At 51.1% G+C, this 21,350-nt stretch overlaps 7 protein-coding genes across 7 annotated transcripts; 4 read left to right on the top strand and 3 right to left on the bottom strand.

Moving 5' to 3' along the window:
• Positions 1–169: 169 nt before the first annotated feature.
• On the top strand, positions 170–1,186 carry ALTATR162_LOCUS9079 (uncharacterized protein; the record flags this gene model as incomplete). The annotated part of the gene is made up of 3 exons (XM_043316712.1): positions 170–238; positions 285–630; positions 681–1,186. 3 exons carry the CDS (start codon positions 170–172, stop codon positions 1,184–1,186), a joined length of 921 nt encoding a protein of 306 aa, XP_043172647.1.
• A 107-nt stretch (positions 1,187–1,293) lies between these two features.
• Positions 1,294–5,036, bottom strand: ALTATR162_LOCUS9078 (uncharacterized protein; the record flags this gene model as incomplete). The annotated part of the gene is made up of 2 exons (XM_043316711.1): positions 1,294–3,428; positions 3,533–5,036. The coding sequence occupies 2 exons, from the start codon at positions 5,034–5,036 to the stop codon at positions 1,294–1,296; spliced, it is 3,639 nt and encodes a 1,212-aa protein (XP_043172646.1).
• Positions 5,037–7,244: 2,208 nt separating this feature from the next.
• Positions 7,245–9,156, bottom strand: ALTATR162_LOCUS9077 (uncharacterized protein; the record flags this gene model as incomplete). Its single annotated transcript, XM_043316710.1, has 6 exons — positions 7,245–7,410; positions 7,463–7,755; positions 7,831–8,101; positions 8,156–8,337; positions 8,390–8,572; positions 8,689–9,156. 6 exons carry the CDS (start codon positions 9,154–9,156, stop codon positions 7,245–7,247), a joined length of 1,563 nt encoding a protein of 520 aa, XP_043172645.1.
• A 725-nt stretch (positions 9,157–9,881) lies between these two features.
• ALTATR162_LOCUS9076 (uncharacterized protein) lies at positions 9,882–11,399 on the bottom strand (the record flags this gene model as incomplete). Its single annotated transcript, XM_043316709.1, has 1 exon — positions 9,882–11,399. The coding sequence occupies one exon, from the start codon at positions 11,397–11,399 to the stop codon at positions 9,882–9,884; it is 1,518 nt and encodes a 505-aa protein (XP_043172644.1).
• A 698-nt stretch (positions 11,400–12,097) lies between these two features.
• On the top strand, positions 12,098–15,791 carry ALTATR162_LOCUS9075 (uncharacterized protein; the record flags this gene model as incomplete). The annotated part of the gene is made up of 5 exons (XM_043316708.1): positions 12,098–12,224; positions 12,275–12,578; positions 12,631–15,032; positions 15,082–15,299; positions 15,351–15,791. 5 exons carry the CDS (start codon positions 12,098–12,100, stop codon positions 15,789–15,791), a joined length of 3,492 nt encoding a protein of 1,163 aa, XP_043172643.1.
• A 382-nt stretch (positions 15,792–16,173) lies between these two features.
• Positions 16,174–17,127, top strand: ALTATR162_LOCUS9074 (uncharacterized protein; the record flags this gene model as incomplete). The annotated part of the gene is made up of 1 exon (XM_043316707.1): positions 16,174–17,127. One exon carries the CDS (start codon positions 16,174–16,176, stop codon positions 17,125–17,127), a length of 954 nt encoding a protein of 317 aa, XP_043172642.1.
• A 269-nt stretch (positions 17,128–17,396) lies between these two features.
• Positions 17,397–21,282, top strand: ALTATR162_LOCUS9073 (uncharacterized protein; the record flags this gene model as incomplete). The annotated part of the gene is made up of 4 exons (XM_043316706.1): positions 17,397–17,588; positions 17,638–17,725; positions 17,779–20,559; positions 20,609–21,282. 4 exons carry the CDS (start codon positions 17,397–17,399, stop codon positions 21,280–21,282), a joined length of 3,735 nt encoding a protein of 1,244 aa, XP_043172641.1.
• Between the last annotated feature and the right edge of the window lie 68 nt (positions 21,283–21,350).

Raw genomic sequence — 21,350 nt, 5'->3', positions numbered from 1 at the left:
CATGAGCCCGTCATGGTGTTGCTGGTGGTTTCCCCGCTGAGGAGGCGCTTTGTGTTGATGCTCATTGGTGGTGTTGGCGGCCGGGGTCGTACCGTCATCGATGGAGGGCGCGACTCGCGACTTTTTGATGATCTAGCAAAGACGCTCGTTCCAACAAACATCGCCAGCAATGTCGTCCAACTACACCTGCACAGCCTGCTCCAAGGCCCTACTCAGGTCCTCTTCTTCGCTCCTACAGGTACACAGCCACCACCCATGACTAAAGCGGATATTGACTGTCGTAGCGAACGAATAGAGCATCTCTGCGCCAAGTGCAACGAACAATTTCTACCACTTCACCGACCTCATACCATGCATCGCAAGCCTTGTCAGCCGATGTCAGGCCCGAAGCAATCAAGAAGCCGCATCCCGCTGTTGCGTCCGGTGTGACTGGACTCGCCCAGAAGCTGCGCGAAAAGGCACCATTGATGACCGAAACCTACGTCGCATATGGCGCAACACGAGACCTCATCAAGGAATGCACGAAGCCGGGCGAATACAAAATACCCCAAGCGCTGTTGAAGCGGGGCGAGATACCAGTAGACGAGAATGGCGTGCATCTAGGCGAGGGCGAGGGCTGGTGGTATGACAGTATGTGCTGGAAATGAGGATAGGCAGGCATTCGCTAACAATTTGCACAGCTCTCGGACTCAAGCCCACCTTCTCGAATTGGGCTCAGATCACTTTTATCCACATGTACATGCTGCAAGTCCGCTTCCGCATGTTCCCCCAATCCCATGCGCCCGTATGGATCCAGCACCTCACCAATCAGGCCTTCTACGCTGCTGAGGACCGTCTCGTGATATGGCACAAGTTCAACGCCAACTCGCTGCGCCAGAAACACCTGAAGGACATGTTCGCGCAGTGGCGTGCGGTACTCCTATCGTATGACGAGGGTCTCATGAAGGGTGACGCTATGCTTGCGGCGGCTATCTGGAGGAATCTGCTTGGTGCAAAAGAAGATGTCGACTTCGAGAAGCTAGCACAGATTGTAGGATACATGAGGAGAGAACTGAAGAGGCTGGACAACGCTACAGACGACGAGGTGGCAAATGGGCAATGGACTTTCAAGGGCAGCCCAGGAGACGAAGCCAACGTTGTCAAAGCGCCAAGCCGTATGATGGCGACTGAGACTACGAAAGCGTAATTCACGAGCTGAATGCACGGAAACGAACATGTATCAATAATCTGCCTATATGTATATGTACGACAGGTATGAAGTTGGAGGCCAGTTTATCCACATACAATGACATCTCATTCATGCCCCTGCATACTCAAGCTCAACGCCTTCTGCAAGTCTTCCTCGTCATCATCCTCTGTTGCTGAAGCACGGCCTTTGCCTTTGTTTTGATGGTGCGTTTCCAGGACACTTTGCTTCTTGACATATTCCATCACAATCTCTTCTTCTGTCTTCTCCTGTGTCGTTTTCTCTCCTCGATGCTGGGCCTGGAATTCATCCTGTGTGGTGCCTGCGAGGTGGCTATGATCATACGAAGGGGGTGGCTGAGTACCTGATGGTCCATCAGCCATGGGTACCGCCTTCCTTGCTATTTGTTTTGTCGTTTCTCGTGTCCGCTCGCTATGAAGACCCTTTCCCTCGCCGTCGCTGCTCATGTTTCGCTGTTCTACCAGGCTCTGTGCTATGACTTGCTTCAACTGCTCCTCGTACTCCAAGGCTTCACTTGCGTGTCGCCGGGCTTCGACTTCACTGGATGCCATCGCCTGAAGCAGCTCGTGATCTGCCTGATGATTCATATCTTCTTGTCGTTGGCGTTGGAGCTGAGAAACGCTTTCTCGGATCACATGCTCAACGTCGGAATCTTCTTCAGCGTCTCCTCGTGATGTCTCTTGGACTAACTGACGGATGGTTTCATTGATCTCGCCCGCTCCTAGCGACCCTTCCGGACTGGTGTTAGCAGCGTGCAAAGGGTACTGCAAACTACCCGTGGTGAGCGTAGCACTTGCGAGATCTTGGGTAGTAGTATCTGCGGACTGGGCTGAACTCGCGGTAATTGCAGAATCTTGGTGGCCCTCTCGGTTCCCCATCTTTGCTTTTCGCTGAGCGTCTAACATATCTTGCACCATCTCGTCAGCGGCGTTCTTTTTCTTCAAGTACTTTTGAATCATCCTCCACCGAGCGATGGCATCCTCTTTTTCTGCATCGGAGCTCTGCAGCCACTCTTGATATCCTTGAGCTGTCCTAGATGTGATGATGTACGTTTGCACATTGTTACCAAATAGCTTTTGCACTTCCTTGTGTACTCCCTTCATCATATGACTAGGAATGCCAAAGAGAGCTGCGCCTGGTTTGGTTATAAATCCTCCAATGCCTTTACCAATTCCTTTAAAGAAGCCGCTGGCACCTTCCTTCTGAGCACCTTTCCAGGGCTGAGTGAATAGGCCAGTAACGCCATCGTACCAGCCAAATCCAAACTCTCTTCCTACTGCCTTCATGCCTGACTTGAGGTCACTGACCTTTTCTTGAGGGCGTACAGTATCGTCACCCCAGAGCTTAGGAGCGTTGTGAAACCCCTTAGTGATACCCACCGAAAGTTCCATAGGTGATTGTATACCTGCCTTTACAATACGCCCAAATCCCCTGCTCGTGCGCAGACCAGTGGGGCGCATCATGTCATGGTCCTTGTGAGCGGACGTAGAGCTTGATCCTACACTTGAAGTACGAGATGGCGAGCTGGGAAAATTGGGAAGGGTCTGAGCACGAACAAGAGATTCCTGCATATTTGAACTCGTCTGAAGCTCCTCTGACACAGCTGACGAAGCTGAACTCTCCTCCAAAAGTGATGGTTCGCTTCTCTTCGCGACAGTCTGTACTGATGCTTGGGACTGCGATCGACTAGGTCCGAACGGAGCTTGTACAGCCTTCACTGTCTCGGAGGGGAGATCAGCTATTCCCATGGACATGCTACCTAAAGCCCTGCAAGCCGCCGTGAAGAACCCAGATAAGGGATCCCAAGGACCTTCGTCCGTACAATATTCTTGTGGTCTAAAAAGCTTCAGATCGTGGAAATCCAAAAGATTCGCGTTTGCCAAAGTACATGCAGCGAAAGCGCTCAGCCTGACCTGGGTGCGCTTGATGCGCCACACAGCTACTCGAGATGGTGCAAGTGTACAACGGAGTCGGTCAGCTTCTAGATATTGATGAAACGACTGAGCACCCATGTCGCAGCCTCGCTCCGCCGCAATCTTGCTTGCCAGGTCTTTGGCGCGGTTCAGACTCTCGGGCTTCAAGCAGAAGTTGATTGCATCCGCTAATTTATCCGATGTGAGTTGCTTGTACGGGATTGGATCGGGGCCGGCACCAGCTCGCGCAATCATAGCACCCCAAAAAGGCTGGTCTCCGAAGAAAGGAATGACCAATGTTGGCCGACCTGCGTTAAGTTAGCATTTGGCTAAGACATTGATTTGCAAATGATTGACTTGCCTGCTGCAATGCCTGCCGCTGTGGTTCCTGCGCCGCCGTGGTGAACCACACAAGAAACGTGCTTGAAAAGCCAGTCATGCGGCACATTGCCTAGCATGAAGACGCTTTCAGGTACATGAAGCTCGTCTGCGCCCATGCCTCCCCATCCTTTGGAAAGTAGGACACGCCGACCATCCGCGATCTTCTTCACGGCTTCAAAAATGAGTTCCGTCATGGCGTTGGGATCATCCAAGACGATACTTCCAAACCCTATATAGACCGGAGGCGGGCCGGCGTCAAGAAATGCTTGGAGATCAGGAGCAGCGGTGTAGTTGGAGGCCAGGTTGAGGAAATAAAACCCAGAGATGGATATGTGAGGACCCCAGTCTTTTGTTTTCGGGATCAGAGCTGGAGACCAGCAGTACGTGTGAGGAACTTTGAGACGCTGAAGCATTCCAGGGGCCCAAATCATACTCACGGGATCTAAACCGAGACATTTGGCGCGGAACCGGTTGATGATGTCACCCAGGCCCTGCCACGTAAGAGCCTCAATCATAACATAACTTATATAATTCGTAAGTTGTGGATCGGCATTGGAAGACTGGATGTTGGCCAGAGGATGAGGGAAAGCCTGAGTAGGAGAGTATGGCATAGTGAACATGATATGGAGCGGTATCCCCAGTTTCTCTGCGCAATGAATATGTGCAAAACTCGGTGGATTGGCTATGATACAGTCCGCAATGAAGGGAAAAGATCTTGGTGCAGCATCGGAACCAAAGTCGTTTCCAAAGGAACCTGAGGGGTTATCATCGGTAGTTCCATCACCTGTTTCGTAACACGATCGCCAGCAGCCTTGGATGTATTCGGCAACATCTCTTCTTCGTCGTCCGACATCTCCACTCGCTAGACTGCGAAAGCCCGGCATCAGTCCAGGATTCTTGACCATAAATGCCATCAGTTGGGAGGGATCGCCACCGATACTAAAGAACTCTAGGCCATTCTCTTGCACAAACTCCTTGAAATTCGGGTGGGTCGCTAAACGTATGCGATGACCATAAGTTTCTTTCAAGACTTTCCCCAAAGCAACAAAGGGTTGCACGTCTCCGCGCGAGCCGACGACTTGAATGACGACATTCAAGGGCGGGGGTGGAGGAGCTCCCTCATCGCCTCCTAGTGAGGGTGGGATGTACGCGGGAGGAGGCGGACTACTATCTTGAACACTTTTGAGGTGTTCACGTAAAGCAGGAGTAAACACTTGGGATAAACGACGGTTGAGCTGATTGATGCGAATATTGACACGGCCGTCGTCGGTAACGGATGCGCTGGTGCCTAAGCCATCTTTTTCGTTACGGATTTCGCCATATGTGTCGCCGTATGGAGGAGGTGGGACTTCATCGTCTTTCGTATCGGGAGTGAGGAGGTCAGTGTTTTGCAAGAGGGCTTCCTGCCTCGTTGGTCCTGCGGTCTCAGTCTGGACGACAGCGGCGGCAGCAGCTTGTGCTTGCTGAAGCAGAGAATGCTGCGCGACCGCCTCTGAGATAAATTGGCCATCTTCTAAAGGAGGTTGCGTGGTCATGGCGTGAACGAGAGAAGGCGGGCTGCACAGGATGGTTCGTCCCAAGCAAGCACGGCATCAGTACTATACTTTCGAAGAGGGGTTGACGCCCTTGTACATGAAATAGCCCCAGATATCCTATGAGGCCATTCGCCTATACTGGTGCTCAACGATTCTAAAGTCATCTTAGTGGTGGGCAATCCGCATAAGAAGGATTTACACGCAGTCGGAACGGCTGAGGCAGTACTAACTGGGTAAACCTTGCGAGCGAGCCTAAAGGGCGGGTAATTGTCATCCCGTCATGACATCACTTGCAATTGTTGCTTTTTGAAAACAGCACAAATTGCAATATGACGAAATACGAATAAGCCCGTATTTTCTGATTTGTACTTATACCTGTACCATGATACAGCCCATAGGTATTAACTGGGTTCCATGTTGTGCTTACAAACGTGTAGAACACGTCTAGCACCTTTACGGTAGACTCTGCAAGTTGAATCCTCCTGAGAGAACAAGCGTTTTTGTAACATGTGTTTGTTTTGTCGTTAGTTAATGGTCATTATTCTGTATATTCATTCCCTAAATGTCAGATTGCGCATGACTCTACAAGACAGTAACATGCAGTGCGCAGTGTGCGGAATGGTAAAAGGTAGGTGAACGCACATGATCACGTAGTGGCCAAGACAAACTTCATACGAACAGGACTATTGCATCAAAGCATTAGTGCCATATATGGTGATTTTAAGGAAAGCTAATGCCGTCTCGTCGCTATGACCACAACCACTGAATCCTTACTCAACACCCGTATACGATTCTGAACCCTTGTACTGGGAATGCGGGAGGCGCAACGTTTGAGAACTCCCAGTAGTTCGGCGCAGACGGACTGTCGTACATCATAGCCATCTGGAATGATAGTGTCTCGTTACATGCTGTCGCGTTGACCGCAGCAACGCCGCCGACACTGCGTGTTCTCTCTAGCGCTTGGCTTTCACCATTGACCGTACCGAATAACAAGGCATCCTTTTTTCCCTCATACGTGTTCCATGTAGCAATCGCACCAGCTTCGCGCGCAACTTGAAGTACATGGAAGCTTGGGTTTGGGCCAGAGATTTTCTGGAGCTCGAGGCGTGGAAGAACCAATTCGAGGCGGCAGGTGTGGTTCGAAGTGCTGTTTGGTAGACCCCGAAATTGCACTCGTGTGGCGATTTCCCCAGCACTTTTCATCTGGCGACGTAGCATGAAGAACTGCTTGGCTTGGTGTAGGTGGTCGACATCGTAATCGGGGTAGCGTGCGTTGAGGACAGTGAGATCAGCTGGGTATACTTCGTGGCATACGTATTCGCTCGAGTTGAGGGAGGAGGGTTGGCAACGTTGAGATCACCGTCACAAAGACGGACGGTCGAATTACACATTGTATGGTTTTCCAGAAATGTCGAGTTCGGCTGTGGGTATGGTGCGCCGGAAGCGAACCGCAAGAGGAGAGCGGCGAAGGATATAGTAGCGATGTGAAGTATCATCTCTCGACAAGGAGTATTCCGTATATCTTTTCTGGGCTGTCCTGGTGAATGGCAGAGTATGTTTAGGACGTCTAATATTCGTGAGATCAGTAGGAACTAGGTGATTTGAGTAGGAAGCGTTTTGAGTAATGTTGGTGAGTCCTAACTCTGCGAAGGATATGAGGTGTTACGCAGATATCGAGCTTTCCTTCACTGCGTATATTAAGCATGAACAACTTCCCTATACAGAAAGTGGAATGTGTTGCGTGCGGTTTGAGTGGAGAGACTGGCAGGTTCGAATTGAGAGTTGCCGCTACTCCGTCGAGATCTGTCTTGAAGAACATCTACCGTACGTAATGCACGCTTTTGGGTAACCGCCATCTTCAGATGCAACCTGGGATGTAAGTCAAAGCAATTTTGGAGTGCAAGCCGCATGCCAACGCCAGGTATGCGACTTTATAAACGTGTCGACACTACCTTGGCCATTGCAATACAATGGCGAAAAAATCTGTGAAGCCTTCCACCAATGCGATTCCGGTAGAAGGCAAAGATATATTGCAACAAAGATCGCGTATAGAGCGGGTATGTTCAGAGCTAGGTGGTTTGTGGGACCCCCTAATGACGCTGTTTTAGTCAGCAGACACTAGTCGGCGACACGATCAACCTGACGCGATAGAATATCATTGTCTTCTTACATCTACCACCTGAATTCACGATCGTCTGAGCCCTCAGCCTAGTATGCTGACTTGAGTAGCACGATATCCGTCTCTTCCGCTCCCACTTCAACAAATACCTCCACGGTCTTCGAGTCATCGTTCACATCTTGCGCGGCTATGATAAGTCCGTTTCGATAGATACCATACCGCCCAGCGGGCAGATTCTTAACAAGGAACTGAATGCTAAAGTCCGTTAGTAATTTACCCATGGAATGCAACAAAGATCGCGACTTACGTCTTCGTCGCACCATCCCAAGTCCGCAAGGTAACAACAAAAGCACACTTCTCTGAATCCCAGTTTCCCCGAAAGAAATCAACATCAGAAGCTAGACTGATCCCATCGACGAACGGAAAGCCCGAGAAATGTTCCTTCGACCATGGTTTCTCCCACATCTTTTTCTGACCGTCCGGGACGTTTAGGCGCGCATACGCAATGGCCCCGTTACCCGTATAGGGATCCACAAACTTCCAGTTTCCCTGTTCATCGGACTGAGTATCGTTGCGGGGATAGTAAAGGCCACCCTTCTCCTACGATGGGTTGAGAAATGTGTCTGCATGACGTAGAAGACCATCGTTCAGGGCTGGGTCCGCAATTTCAGAAACCCATTGAGCAACATAACCGTATACAGGCTGCGAAAAAGGAGCTTGGAGCGCATCGTCTATCTTTTTCGCCAATTTTTGTGCCTTCTCCTTCGTGCTCCAGGCTTGCGGATCCGCGCCCTCGCTTTTGGCGAGCTCGCGGATGAGTTTGGCAACCCCCTCGTCATTCACGTTCACTCTCCCACCGGGAGCCTTCGTGAAGAAGCCCACAGATTGCTCTGGAAAGAGAGAATGGATGGACTGAGAGTTCCAGCTGTTCATGAATGCCGATGTCCTTTTGTGTCGTTAGTAGTCATTCCAACATATTCCCATCTCTATCTCGGCTTACCAGGCGGTGATTGCGATACCTCCAGGAACTATACGATCTTGTTTCACCATGTACCAGTTGATGAAAAATTTGTCATCCTGTAAATAGCCACCATCCTTTCCCCATGCCGCAATATAGTCCTTCAGGACCTTGTCGACAACGGCGGTTTTGTCGCGGATGTCGTTGTATCGCATCGCGATGATCTGAAAGTTGTAAGCAAGTGTCATCGCAGCTCTAAAATGATTGAAATCGCACCGGGAATTGGTTGCAGACGATGAAAATGCTGTTCGGCTCACAGCAGACGCCCTTCCAGTTGTGTCGCTCCATCTCGCTAAGGATGGCTTCTTGAAGGGTACTCCGAGTGTAGGTGAACTTCTCAGGTCCGAAGCCCCAGAATATCGGATCCCAGTTGAATGTCAGCGCCTCCGGTTGGTCGTACTTGTCGTCGTCGAAGAGCATTGCGTGCAATGACACCATGAGGAGGAGATGTCCAGAGTAATTGCAGAGAATAAGATTAGGTCACGTAAAGCCGTCTCAATTTTCCGCATACTCACCATAATGTTCTCTTGTTTATTTGGATCCGCCCATGGTTTGCGCATCTCAACCAAGTCCGGATCCACAAACTTTCCACTCTGACTGGTCAGGTACCAATAACCCCAGACTTCTCTCCGTAGCATCTTGTGAATAAGCTGCTCTAATAAATTCTTGAATACTGACCGTACAGCTGGTAGACGATGATAGTGCGCGCTTCCGGTGGCGTATGCCATGGTCGCCAGTTGATAGCGGTAAGCATCGAACCACTCTTGACCAGGGTCCTGAGCGCCCATACGATGCCACTCACCATCAGGCTGAGAAGCCAGATTATGGAAATGGCGGAGGTGACCGGCTTGTTCATTTGAGAGTTTGGGGAAACTGGAAAGAAAGTCTTCCGGAAGCTTGGTAGGGGGGTTTTCTCGTTCCGCATTAAGACCGTTGTCTCTAACCATCTGGAGTACTTCGTGGATGGTGGTTATAGTAGCCATAGTTGCTGAATGGAGTTTTGCTCGTATCGAATACTGCAAGCTAAGAAAGTAACAAGGCGAACTTTAAGGGATCTCGAGCAAATACAAGCTGCAAGTAAGCAGCAGAGGTCGGCAAATGATAGGGCGGGTCCAGGTAGAGCCGTGAGTTCAAGACCGAGGGTTCTCAAAGCCTGTTTAGTAATACCCAGTCAACACGAATATCTACACTTCGTCTCCCAGCATGTTTATACTTTTGCGAAACCACCATCTCAAGGATGGCGTGAATGTCTTCCGCTAAAAATACAACAGGCTTACGCTGTTAGTGGCTATCTTGCCATACTTGACACGGAACACATGACCCGGGGTCGTTGGAAAGGGCGACTTTGCTATCACGGTAGATCTTCCCACATCCCTATTGGTATTGCAGGCGTGCATTAGAAGAGGGGTAATATTTGAAACAACATGCAGTGGCTGCAGGAATGTCTCGATCTTGTGAGCATAAGCAACAGAGCGTAACCACAAAGCGAATTTTGAAGGATTCCAGAGTGGCAACAGGAAAAACCATAAGCACTAGCTTGATTTCGTAAAACTCAACGCGACCATTTAGATGAATGTTGAGAACATATAATACAGTGGGGTATAGGAATATGTACCCGTTGATTGAATCATCAACGGGCGTACGGGAATGGCGAATATGATTGTCGTGTTAAAGCCAGTATGCAACGTAGATCTATGACATACCAACTTCATGCGACTCGCCTGCCCTCGACGACAACTAACTGCTTCTGCTCCTCTTCTTCAAGCTCGCCAGCTTCATAATACAGATCTTCTTCGTCGATGTCTGAGTATCCGAATATACTCCGGTAAATACGTTCTCCTAGTCCCTTCTTCTGGGCCATGGCTAATACCATGACTATGGGAAGGTGCCAGATGCTAGCCCAGAACAGGCCTCTTGCCGTTCCTTTCTGTCCCTCGGCTCTCCAGAATTGCCAAGCCTTGAGCGCCATCCAACCATTCACGACGCTGCTCGTAACTACGTAGCTCCAGTCGGTTACGCCGCAGTATGATAAGCCAATGCAAACAGGAAACATCAGGATAGAATATCGCAATGCGACTCGTCCGTTCATGCCGGGGTTCACCCAGGCTAACATGCGATAGCCCGCGTTCTTGTACTCGTCGCGGATGGCCCAACTCAGCGCGTTAAAGTGAGGAAATTGCCAGGCGTACAAAAGCGCAGCGCACAGCCACCCACCAGCGGAGCCCTCCCCAAACAGCAGTTCTTCCCATGTCCCGTCATGGGCGTATTGGCTCGCCGCAGCCGTCCAACCCATGAGCGGCGGGATGCCTCCTACTATTGCGCCAACCCAGGTGTTCAATACATGCATGCGCTTCATGGGTGTGTACACGCCCGCATACAGGACGATATTGGCGGCGCCAAGAAACGCCGTCGTAGGATTGACACCATAGTAGAGGGCCCCAGTACCAAGGACCCCGCATGCGACGGCGAAGATGATGGCGCCTCGTGGGCTGATGAGCTTCCGGACGAGAGGTCGATTACGCGTGCGGCTCATCTTAGCATCATGTGCAGGCTCCATGATCATGTTGAAGGCATTTGCAGATGCCGAGCACAACGCAGTGCCGGATGTGAGGAAGAAGAGTGTGAGGGTCGAGAGGGACGGGGTGGCTGTTGCTGCGGGTGCAAGCAGGCCAGGTACGGGGTATAGCGAGTATGCGGCCGTCGCGCTGAGGACAACGAGGAAGGATAGACGCGGTTTCGATAGCGAGAGGTACGTAGTCATCATGCGCTTGAGTGACTGTTGCGGGAGGCTCGAGGATATGTGGGCCAGCTTGGACGATGCATCGTGTGGGATAGGATACGCCGTCTCCGGATTCTCCATTGCCTGTTCCTTTGCTTTCTTCCGCCGCCTGTGTGGCAACACTTCTTGTGTGCCAGTTGTTCCATCTTCGTTCGCCGCTTGTTGCCCTCCTGCATTGGCCGATCTTATAGATAGGATTGAGCTCTGTAACTCTGGTCTTGCCTTCCAGAATGTGTCCTTTAATATCGGATTTGCCCGGAAGTATCCATCACCGAAAGCACTACCGCCTCTCACGGCAGTTATGGCATTCTCTCTATGCGATGGATTGAAAGAAATCGGCCTCTGCGACTGGGGTGGTGCTTTTGCGAGCCTTCGCCAACATCGCAAACATAGCGAATTCGCGTCCCGCACTGCAATTGGCCGTGGCAATATTGGTCGAAAGCTCATGGCGGCATGGGGTTGAGCCTCAGCGGACAGTTGGCGTGAGGTGATAACTTTTGGGACGCACATGCACGCAGTGCCAAGAGCCGAGGTGCACTAGCCACTCAGACATCCCGCATTGTCACTCATCCCATCTCCTTGTCAGCCTCAGCACATCTCAATAAGCCACGATGGTCAGTCAGTACTGAATCACGCTCTTCAGCAGATATCGCAGGACTACAGAAAGACTGGGACGCCTTAGGCAAAACATGTACACTATCATCAGCTGATCGGCACGAGCGACTTCTGAGCCAGGGTAGATAAACATCTCAACAACCAACAATGTTTTGTTCGAGATACGATGCCTCGGCAGCTCTGTCATGTCGCAACTGTATCGGAGAACATTGGCTAACGAAGGGTCTCCGTACGCCTGTATGCCATCGCCAATATCCATCCTAGCCGCATATCCGCGGCTTGCAGTCGTATTATGGCCCCCACACGTTCATCCGCTACAGCTGTAAGCAATTAACACTATACAGTGTAACCTGCATAGTATAACAACCAATTGATGGCTGTCAGCCTGCAGCGGAGCGGCGAGGCTATGTAATACTGCAGAGGAGCATCGCAGAGGCTGTGTAAGCCACAAGGCTACGTTCTCTTGTTTCTATTGCCAGCACGTCGCTCCCCGCCTCCGCTGAACTGTCGTTCGCATCGTCCATGTTCAAATGGCAGATCCCATAAGCATCATCGCATCTGCGCTCACCATCGGCGCAAGTGCAGCGCAACTTTCGCTCGCTCTCTTCAGCGTAGTTCAAACGCTCAAGAATGCACCCCGAGAGATAGCGGAAATTGGTAGGCAGCCTCTTCCTGTATTTAACGAACATTTCACTCAATAAGGGCAGCGGAGGAGATATCCTTACTTGCGGAAAGTTTGCAAACGCTTGCAGATATCATTCGTGCTCACCAGAACTTGTGCAAACCCGCACTCTTCCAAAATACTCATCTGATCATACTTCGATACAAGCAAGTCGATGCGGAAATAAAAAAACTCATTGATACACCTCAGAAGCTAGCAGGTCTGAAGTGGTTAATAAACAAGCCCAAGGCAAAAGGTCTCCTTAAGAAAGTCGAAGGAATCAAGACTGCCCTTATTCTGGAACTGAACATTGTTCGTCTTGCAAGGGAGGAGAACACTCGGCCACCAGCGTAAGCACTATCTATGATGTTGTGTAGGGTTGCAGGTTGCTCACATTGACAGATATTCCAAAGTGGGCCCCAGCGCTCAAGCCCAGAGTCTCCCAGAGTTCAATCGGTTCCGTAAGATTGTAGAAAGCGCTGTCCAGGCAAACCGGCAAGTGGTGGAGAGTGCGCAGCAGGAAGACGACAGTTCTGAGGCTGGCAAACGACATTACACCACTGCAGAAATAGACGTGTGGAAAGAAGGGTCTTTCGACACTGCTACATGGCTCTATCATTTTGTGTTTAGCTCTGATGACATAATTTCTCGACCAGTACCGAATCCGCGAACACGTCGGCTGCACCAAGCATCTGTTACAGACGAGAGTGCAGAGATAACTGAGAGAAGCGCTCACTCCTCATCCTCTGAAGATGACACTACGCCCAAAAGGCGTTCCTCGGGTTCAGATGAGAAGGCCATGATCGTTTGGAGCAGGCAGACGGAGCCTGCTCTAGTAGTAGACCGACTACTCTCTTCATGGACCACGCTCACTTCCGATCAAATCCGTCTTAGCTCGGCCCGTCACGATGGCGATGACTGGAGGGAAGGAGTCCTGAGGATGGTAGAAGAGGCAAAAAAGGAGGACGAACTATCTTTTGATCAGTGGGAACAGCAAAACGAGCCTGTCAGGTCCGATGATGAAGAATTCCAGAGTGCCGAAGAGGACAGTACTGTCGGCGTCAACGTGCCTACGTACAACTTCCGTGATAACGCTCAACGCGCCCGTAAACGGAACACGAAGACATCTAATCATACTGACCCATGGGCGTATACATACGGATCGTCCCCAACCTACGGCGACGCCAGACCTAGGCGAAATGTGGCATTTCGGGATGTAACACCACCAAGTCGTCCCCGCCCACGTCCGACTAAACAGAGGAGGCATACAGAGAAGCTGCAACCTGTAGATGCCGAAGTCAGAAGTTCTTCATCCAGAGTTCACACAATTCATAGTGATCAGACGGATTTGGGTTTCAACGCACCCAGCCAGGACTTGCCCAAGACTTTCGACGTCCATAACATAAAAACTTCTGGCCACTCGAATCCCTTTAGAGCTGTCCACGTCCCGCCGCCCGTCAATTATGGATATATACCGCCTTGGCAGGAGGCTTCACCGATACCCCCAGTGCCTGTGTACTATCAAGCCCCGCCAAGACAAACATATAGACCCGCTGATTCGCAATGGTCGTTCCCGCCTCCACCTCCAAGTCCTCCCCCAGCCGCTGCCCCAAGTCCGCCTCCAACAAAGCATGCCCAATCCGTAGAGGTGCAATCCACGGTACCAGAAATAGAGGCTAAAGAGAGGGCCATCATTGCCGCGGTAGAGAAACTACTTGAGAAGCGCAACCATGAATCCCAAAGCGAGTATAAAGACCCACACTTTTCGAGGTTAGCACAAATATTAGCCGTACAACAAGAGCGCGAGGCGCAAAGCGAACGAGATCGAGCTAATGCAACAACTGAGACGTATATCAAACAAATGCAGGACGCGCATGAGAAAGACGAGGAGAGAATACAGCGACTCGAAAGTCTCATAGCAAACGAACGGGCAGAGCAAAGACGTATGGAGGCTATATGGGAAGAGGGAAGGAAAACCATGGAAGAAAAAGCCGCAAAACAAGTCGAAGAAGTAAGAAGTCTAGCAGCAAAAGAAGTTGCGGCAGCACAGCTGGCCAAAGATGCAGCCCAAACAGCTCTCAATATTGAAAAGCTAGAAGTCGAAAAGAAAGCACGAGAAAGAGCGGATGCCAGAGTACTGGAAGAGAGGAAAAGGGCTGATGATGCTTATAAATTGCAGTCGCAGCGCCACGAGCAGCTACTTCGCGAACTACAGGAGCAGCAGCTGAAATCGGAGCAGAACAACGACCGACCCATACGACGCACTCGCATCGCGGAAGGCAGCCGCAGCGTGGATGTTACAGAATATCTGACAGGCAGGAGGGCTCCTTCTTTGATTTCATCTTCTCCAGCATTCCCGGATAAATTTGCACGCTTGGACATGAAGCCTGATAGAACGTACGACCAATATTGGTCCCAACGGACTTCCCGTCATGACAGCTTTCGCAGTTCAGCGGCATCTCTGCAGTCTTCACGCGCCTCTTTGGGAAGTACAAGCGCTTCCAATACCAACTCAAAATCTCAGCAAATGATCGTCTTCCCAACCAAAGCCGATAGAAACTCCCGGAAGATAGCGGAGTTACAGACATCTCTGGCTAGATTTGGGATCGGCTCCGTGTTTGAAGATCCCGAAGAATTACAATCCTTGCACATCGGTCAACTGGTACCGTATAAGTACGACGATGAAAGCGACCAGATTGTTAGGAGTACTATTTTTTGGGAAGCGTCGGTGCTTAGCTTGGGGAGTGAGCTTCTACTAACAATGAGGCAAGCTGGGTGGAAACCATCCTACACTCGTATATCAGGTAATGATTTGTTACTCAAGTCTGATCTCAATATACTGACAGCGCTTAGAAAAAGGTCAAACCCACTATCTGGGAAATCAGCCGGTGCATACCTATTTCTTCAGTCCTGACTACGAACCGCAGTTTTGTTCATCAACAAAAGCTTCAGCCAACGAATCGATCACCATCCAAAAAGCCTTGGTGGAAGAATATGCACTGAAAGAACTGGGCTTCCAGTTCCAAGTCAAAGAGACAGGGATTTACATCCTCGATGGTAGATTGACATATGTAAGGAATCATGATGATTGCAAATACAATACCCATGCTGATGATTACAAGAACGACATCGAGACTCTAATTGAGCGATCATTCTTGATGAGAGAAAATGACTACCGAAGATTACACCGGGGACTACAATGGCATTTCGACAAGGATCCAGAAGTACCCCTGAGTGCCTACCCGGCAACATATGCACCGTCACTACCTTCAACCTCATCCATGTATTCGGGTGATAACTCCACAGTTTGCGAGGACACGGACACAGAGACTCAAAGCAGAATGAGCTCTGCCGCCTCCGATGCCGATCAATCTGATATGGGTGATGTCAATAACTATCCTTTCCCTCGTTCTGAAGGTTCAGGAAGATCAGTAGCGCCGTCTTCCGTGGCTTCACGGGCCTCAAAATCGACAAACCCATGGGGAAAGTACTTAAGAGTTACGGCACACACGGGTATCGACAACGCTATAAGGTTGTCTGATCCTGCAAATCCCATTGATTAAGAGCGCATGTGGAAAACTTACGGTGGGCTTGGATGCACTTATGGCGTTCAGATTATTCCGCACTTGACAAGTTAACCTGGAAATCGTGTGGGTGGCATTCGTGAATATTTGGTGTGTGTAGTGCAAGTTTCTACTGAGTGTCTCGAGTGACGCCTATGTGATGTGTGTCTTTGATTTCAAATGATCAGAATATGCCGTGTTGATCTCTGTGGAGATTAAACACCTTGAGGGTGAAGGCTTCGTCGGGCTAGTATGACGCAATCGGGTATCCCGAGAATCGGTAATCATTCCGAAATCCCATCCACCTCCAAACGCCAAAGCACCACGCCCTCCACAGACTGCTTCACAATTACGCGCTCCAATTCACCTGCGTATATTGTACATGCGCTTCCGACACTTCATCGCCCTCGCAGACCCACGTCTCTACACGCCAGCCAACTTCCGTATCCGCTCCCACTGGCGCACCATGGCCGCCGCCCCACCCCCAGACCGCGCCATTAAGCTATTGATGCTTCACGGCTACACACAGTCTGGACCTCTGTTTCAGGCCAAGACGGGCGCTTTGCGCAAAACGTTACAAAAGGCCTTTCCTAAGGGCATAGAGCTCGTGTATCCCACCGCACCAATACGTTTGACACCCGCCGACGAATCGTTCCTAGCGGGTAGCACGGGGAAAGATGGCGAGGGTGGGGAAGGGAAGGAGAGAGAGGAGCAGGAGATTGATGCGTGGGCGTGGTGGAGGAGAAAAGGCTCAGGAGAACCATATACATACGAAGGCATTGAGCAGGGCCTGGCTCACATTGCAGGCGTGCTGAAAGAACAAGGTCCTTTTGACGGCGTTGTGGGGTTCTCACAAGGTGGTGCCGCGGCAGCCATGGTCGCGAGTTTACTTGAACCTGATCGTCGCGCCGCTTTTGAGAAACTGTACCCAGAGGGCGGCATGAGGTTCCCAGAGTCTTTCGAAGAGGACACTGGGTATGTTGAGGGAACGATACATCCGCCGCTGAAGTTTGCGGTCAGTTACAGCGGCTTCGCAGCGCGTGGAAAGAACCCGTATCACGCGTTCTACGAACCTAAGATTAGTACGCCTATGTTACACTTCCTAGGCACACAGGATGTGGTAGTTGAGGAGGCAAGGAGTTTGGCCTTGGTCCAGGCTTGTGAACACAGCGAGGAGAAGTATGTTGTGTACCATCCTGGGGGTCATTTCCTACCGAGCACGCAGAAGGCTAGCGTCAATGCATTGATCGGATTCATCAAAGAGGTCCTGCAGGAACAGAAAGGCGGGGCAAAGAAGGAAGAGGAGAGTGTTGAGGACATGGACGTGCCATTCTAGAGTTCAGGGCGGACAGATCTAGTCTGCTTGAGTGCATTCATCTACATAGAAGCGAGGCGTTCAGGTAGACTTGTAATAGACGATAGAGTAAGCATGGCTGCGGATTCTAGCAGCTGTTGATGCCATGCGAGATGCGGGGAGTGCTGGTCACAGGATCAGGCGACGTGCGCACGGGCCTCATACCCCATTGTTTGGGTTGGCGCCATCTATGTTTACATCAGTGCCATCATCCCGAACACCATCATCACAAACGAAATTGCGACTTCACCATGGCGCAAGCAGGCAAAGAGAATATCGCCGACGGTCTGATTGCGAATGGCTCATTCAAGGCTTCTACGCAACCTTTGAAGAAAGCAGCTTTGTCACCAAAGAAAAAGACGCGTAGTAAGAGTATCGGTCCCGGAGGCCTTAGGGAATTGGAAGCGCCCCCGCTGAAGGAGACGGCTGGAAACCGCAGAAAGGTATGCGTAATGTACGCCAACACGAGAGAATATGGTACTGATCAAATAGTCCGCTTTCATCCCCGCCGTCAAGTCCATTCTAGCCTCGAACGATGAAGACGAGAAGAAACGGCGCGAAGCCCGCCGCAAGTCGCTGGGTACGTGTTTCGAGCGTAGGAGCAGTCTGGATGCATGGCTGATAGATATCTAGCAAGGCGACGCGTGTCTTTCGCTCCGGAAGCCACTTTGCACACATGGGACGTAGTTGAGTACATGCGCGATGCGACCACATCTTCTGCCTCATCGGAGGCCACACGAAGAGCCTCGAGCGTCTCACAAGCATCTACACCGGCATCGCCTGCCCCTCCATCGGACCCCGCCGAGCCACCCTCCACACCACCAGAACAAGCTGAAGAGCCTCAGCCAGAACCTAGTTCGTCACCTGCAAGCGCGCGCGCGCAACACCAGAAGAAGAACCGCCGAAGCTCGGGTATACCACCGATGAACTTCAACAACCCGGATGATGTCTACTCGTCAAGTCCGCTAAGTGGGGACAATGCTTCACCCGGTGGAGACAACGGGAGCAGCGACTCTGAGGATATGGATATTGATGATGCGACAGAGAATATTGGCGCTTCTCCGGACGTCGAGGATTCATCGCAGAGCAGTGCTCGCTTGGACGCTGCACTACGAGAGGCGTCGAACCTGGCAGGCACACAAAAGCTGGACTTTGACGATGATGATGGAGACATGACCATGGAAATTGCGCAAGACGAGGTTACTGCATCTTTCAAACCGTGGGCAAAGAAGAGCTTTGTCGCACAGTACGACAAGGAGAATGCAAGCCCTCTTTTCTCACCAGCACGCACCATAGCCGATGAGGACGACGATATGAGTATGGACATTACGCGTGCAGTGGGTCGCATCGTACCACCGCCACAACAACAGCAACGGCAGCAGCAGCAGCAGCAGCAACAACAATCGGACGCAGCGAGCTCTGACATGGACGAAGACATGACTATGGATCTCACTATGCCACTCGGAAGCATACAGGCAATGACGGCATCATACAAACCAGCGAACAAGAGGAAGAGTCTTAAGAGGAGGGTTTCATTGCTCGATGAATCCCAAGGTAGCCCTGCAAAGCGCCCTGGGAGTCGGCGAACCAGTTTGCGGAAGCGTCGACAGTCCGAAGAGCACGATCAAGAAGACGCAACCATGGACCTTACGATGGCGATTGGGGCGATAAAGAAAGCACCTCAGCCCGAGCCAGCCAGGCGTGTTAGTGTCGGAAGTGTCGTTGATGACGCGACCATGGATTTCACTCTGGCCGTGGGTAGTATCAAGAACGGCAAGTCACAGGCGCAGGAGGTAGAGGAAGAGCAGGAGGATGAAGTCGAGGACGAGGATCTTTCCATGGAATTTACCAAGATCATTGGACCTGGCATCAGGCGTGCCGGCAACTCCACAATCACACCAGAGACGCCCGCTGAGGCCACACCAGTTTCAGCAAACAAGACATCGACTCCACGAAAATCTCCGAAAAAGTCGCCTGGACGAAGGAGTTCCATTCTCAAAGCGGAAGCCGAAAGCGAGCCTCAAGTATTACAAGACATTACTCCCAGTACATCAGGAGAGGTGGCCTATCCGAACCTTGACCCCGGTACTCCAGAGATTGTAAGACAGAAGGATATCGAAGAGGTTGAGCCATCGCCATTTGTGCGTCGAACTCCGTTGAGTGCGTCCAAAACAAACGATGCTCTCGCGACGCCTACAAATCCGACACCACAGAGGACACCTATGGCCATTCCCGAGGACCCAATCGCAGCTACAATACTAAATCGACGTCGTTCTTCCTTATCCGCAGTGCAGTTCAGTCCTTTGAACGCACCACGCCAGGAACCTACTCTCAAGAGCACCGCACTTTTGAGCAACAGCATCAAGCTGTTATCCACCCCCCGAAAGCAGACACTGATATCGCCAGTGAAACGAGGGATGACGCCAAAGAAGTCTCAGTCTCCTCTTAAGCAGGCGACGCCAAAGCAAAAGACACCGACTCCTAAGAAGGCAACACCCAGAAAGAGCATGAGCCCAACAAAGCGTGTTGCTTTTGGGGAAGAGCCGGAAGAAGAAGATAACAACGATGACAACGATGTGGCAGAGGACTTATCAGACGTCGAGCGAATCTCACTGCAAGACTTCCTTGACATGACGAAAATTCGTTTCATGGATCTTAGTACGACCAAGCGACGCCATACTGCTGCTCCTGCCGTTTTCCACGACGTTGAAGTAGAGGAGAAGGAGGAATCCTTAGACCGCTACGTTGTGGCTGGTGCATGCACATTACCTGAGTACGAACTGTATCAGCATGCGTGTCACGAAATGAAGAAGTACATCTCAGACGGTCGCCACTTCGTTCGCACTCTGGAAAACAATGTTCTAGAGGAGAACCCACTGCTGTTCAGCGAGTACCTCACTGCTCCCCCGGATCAGCGCAAGGTCATGGACAATCAGTTCAAGAATCTCAAGACAAATGCGCGTCTCGAGGCTCGTGGAGAGTGGTATACATGGCGAAGCACGCTGTTGCACGATCTCAAAGCTGGTCTTCTACATACCATGGATGGCTTCAATCACGATGAGTCCACACTTCATAAACAGGAGAAGCTTCTTGACGATACTCTTCCGCCTTTGGTCGAGAAGAAGGAACATCTTTCCGTTGAGTGTAAGCAATTACAGCAGCGTCACGATGAACTCAACAGCTGTGACCGCGAAGAGCTTGAGCAGACAAGGGAAAAGCTTACGGCTACGGATGCCGAGTTGGAAGAAAAGAAGCTGCTTTTGGCCCAATTGCAACAAGAGCTTTTTGACAAAGAGACACGCATAGAGGCAGCCAAGGAGCGCAAAGTCGAATGCATTGAAGAGATCAGAACAGCGGAACGTGTTCGAGAAGAGTGCCGTGGCTGGTCTACTAGTGAAGTCAGCAGTCTGAGAGGTATGTCAACCCTGTTCCTCACACAAGAGCGTTACTAACAGCACTCTAGCTAAACTTACCACCCTTGAGCAAGCCCACGGTTGGAGCATCACGTCCGCTTCCTCGGCGAGTATCACAATGACACACCTGAACGACCTCGAATTATACTTCGTACCTGCGGCCTTCTCCACCGGCACCAACACATCCAATGGGTCTATCTCGCTTGCCTACATTGGTGATTCAGCGACGCCGCATCCTCGCACCTTGACTACAAGCAAGCGCTTCTTCCTCCAGCTCATCCGTGCACACCTACATGGCATTCCGCAGTCTCAAACCCGCATCTCCTCGCTCCTTTCCCTTGTCAAGAATGCATGGGCTACCGCAACTGCTGTCGCCGAGGGTGTTCGCTGGCTCGAGCATAGCTACATCACCGAGGAGTCCATCCTTTCGGATGAGCGCATGGCAATCTCCGCAAACATGTTACTGCCAACCCTCCAGACGAAGATCAAGGTTACTTTTGAAGTCGGTGTCGGTCTGGGCAAGGATGGTATAGAGACTGACGTTGATATCAAGGGGGAGGTTGTCTACGGTGAGAAATATGGGGAGGAGAAGATGGGCGCGTTCCTGCGCGACTTTTGTGGGAATGAGGTCAAAGACAAGAAAAGAATGTCTGTTTGGGCGGATGGTATGCTTGATCTTGCAGCGAGGTTGAAGAAGACCGGAAGAAAAGGGGAGAGGAAGTAGGGCCGACGCGCGCCGTATGCATGGTTGACTTCACGATGTTCACGACTTAGCTTATGAGTTACGATGGC

Source organism: Alternaria atra, assembly GCF_907166805.1.
Source record: "Alternaria atra isolate CS162 genome assembly, contig: 29, whole genome shotgun sequence".
NCBI lineage: Eukaryota > Fungi > Ascomycota > Dothideomycetes > Pleosporales > Pleosporaceae > Alternaria > Alternaria atra.
This window is presented reverse-complemented; position numbering and strand designations above follow the sequence as displayed.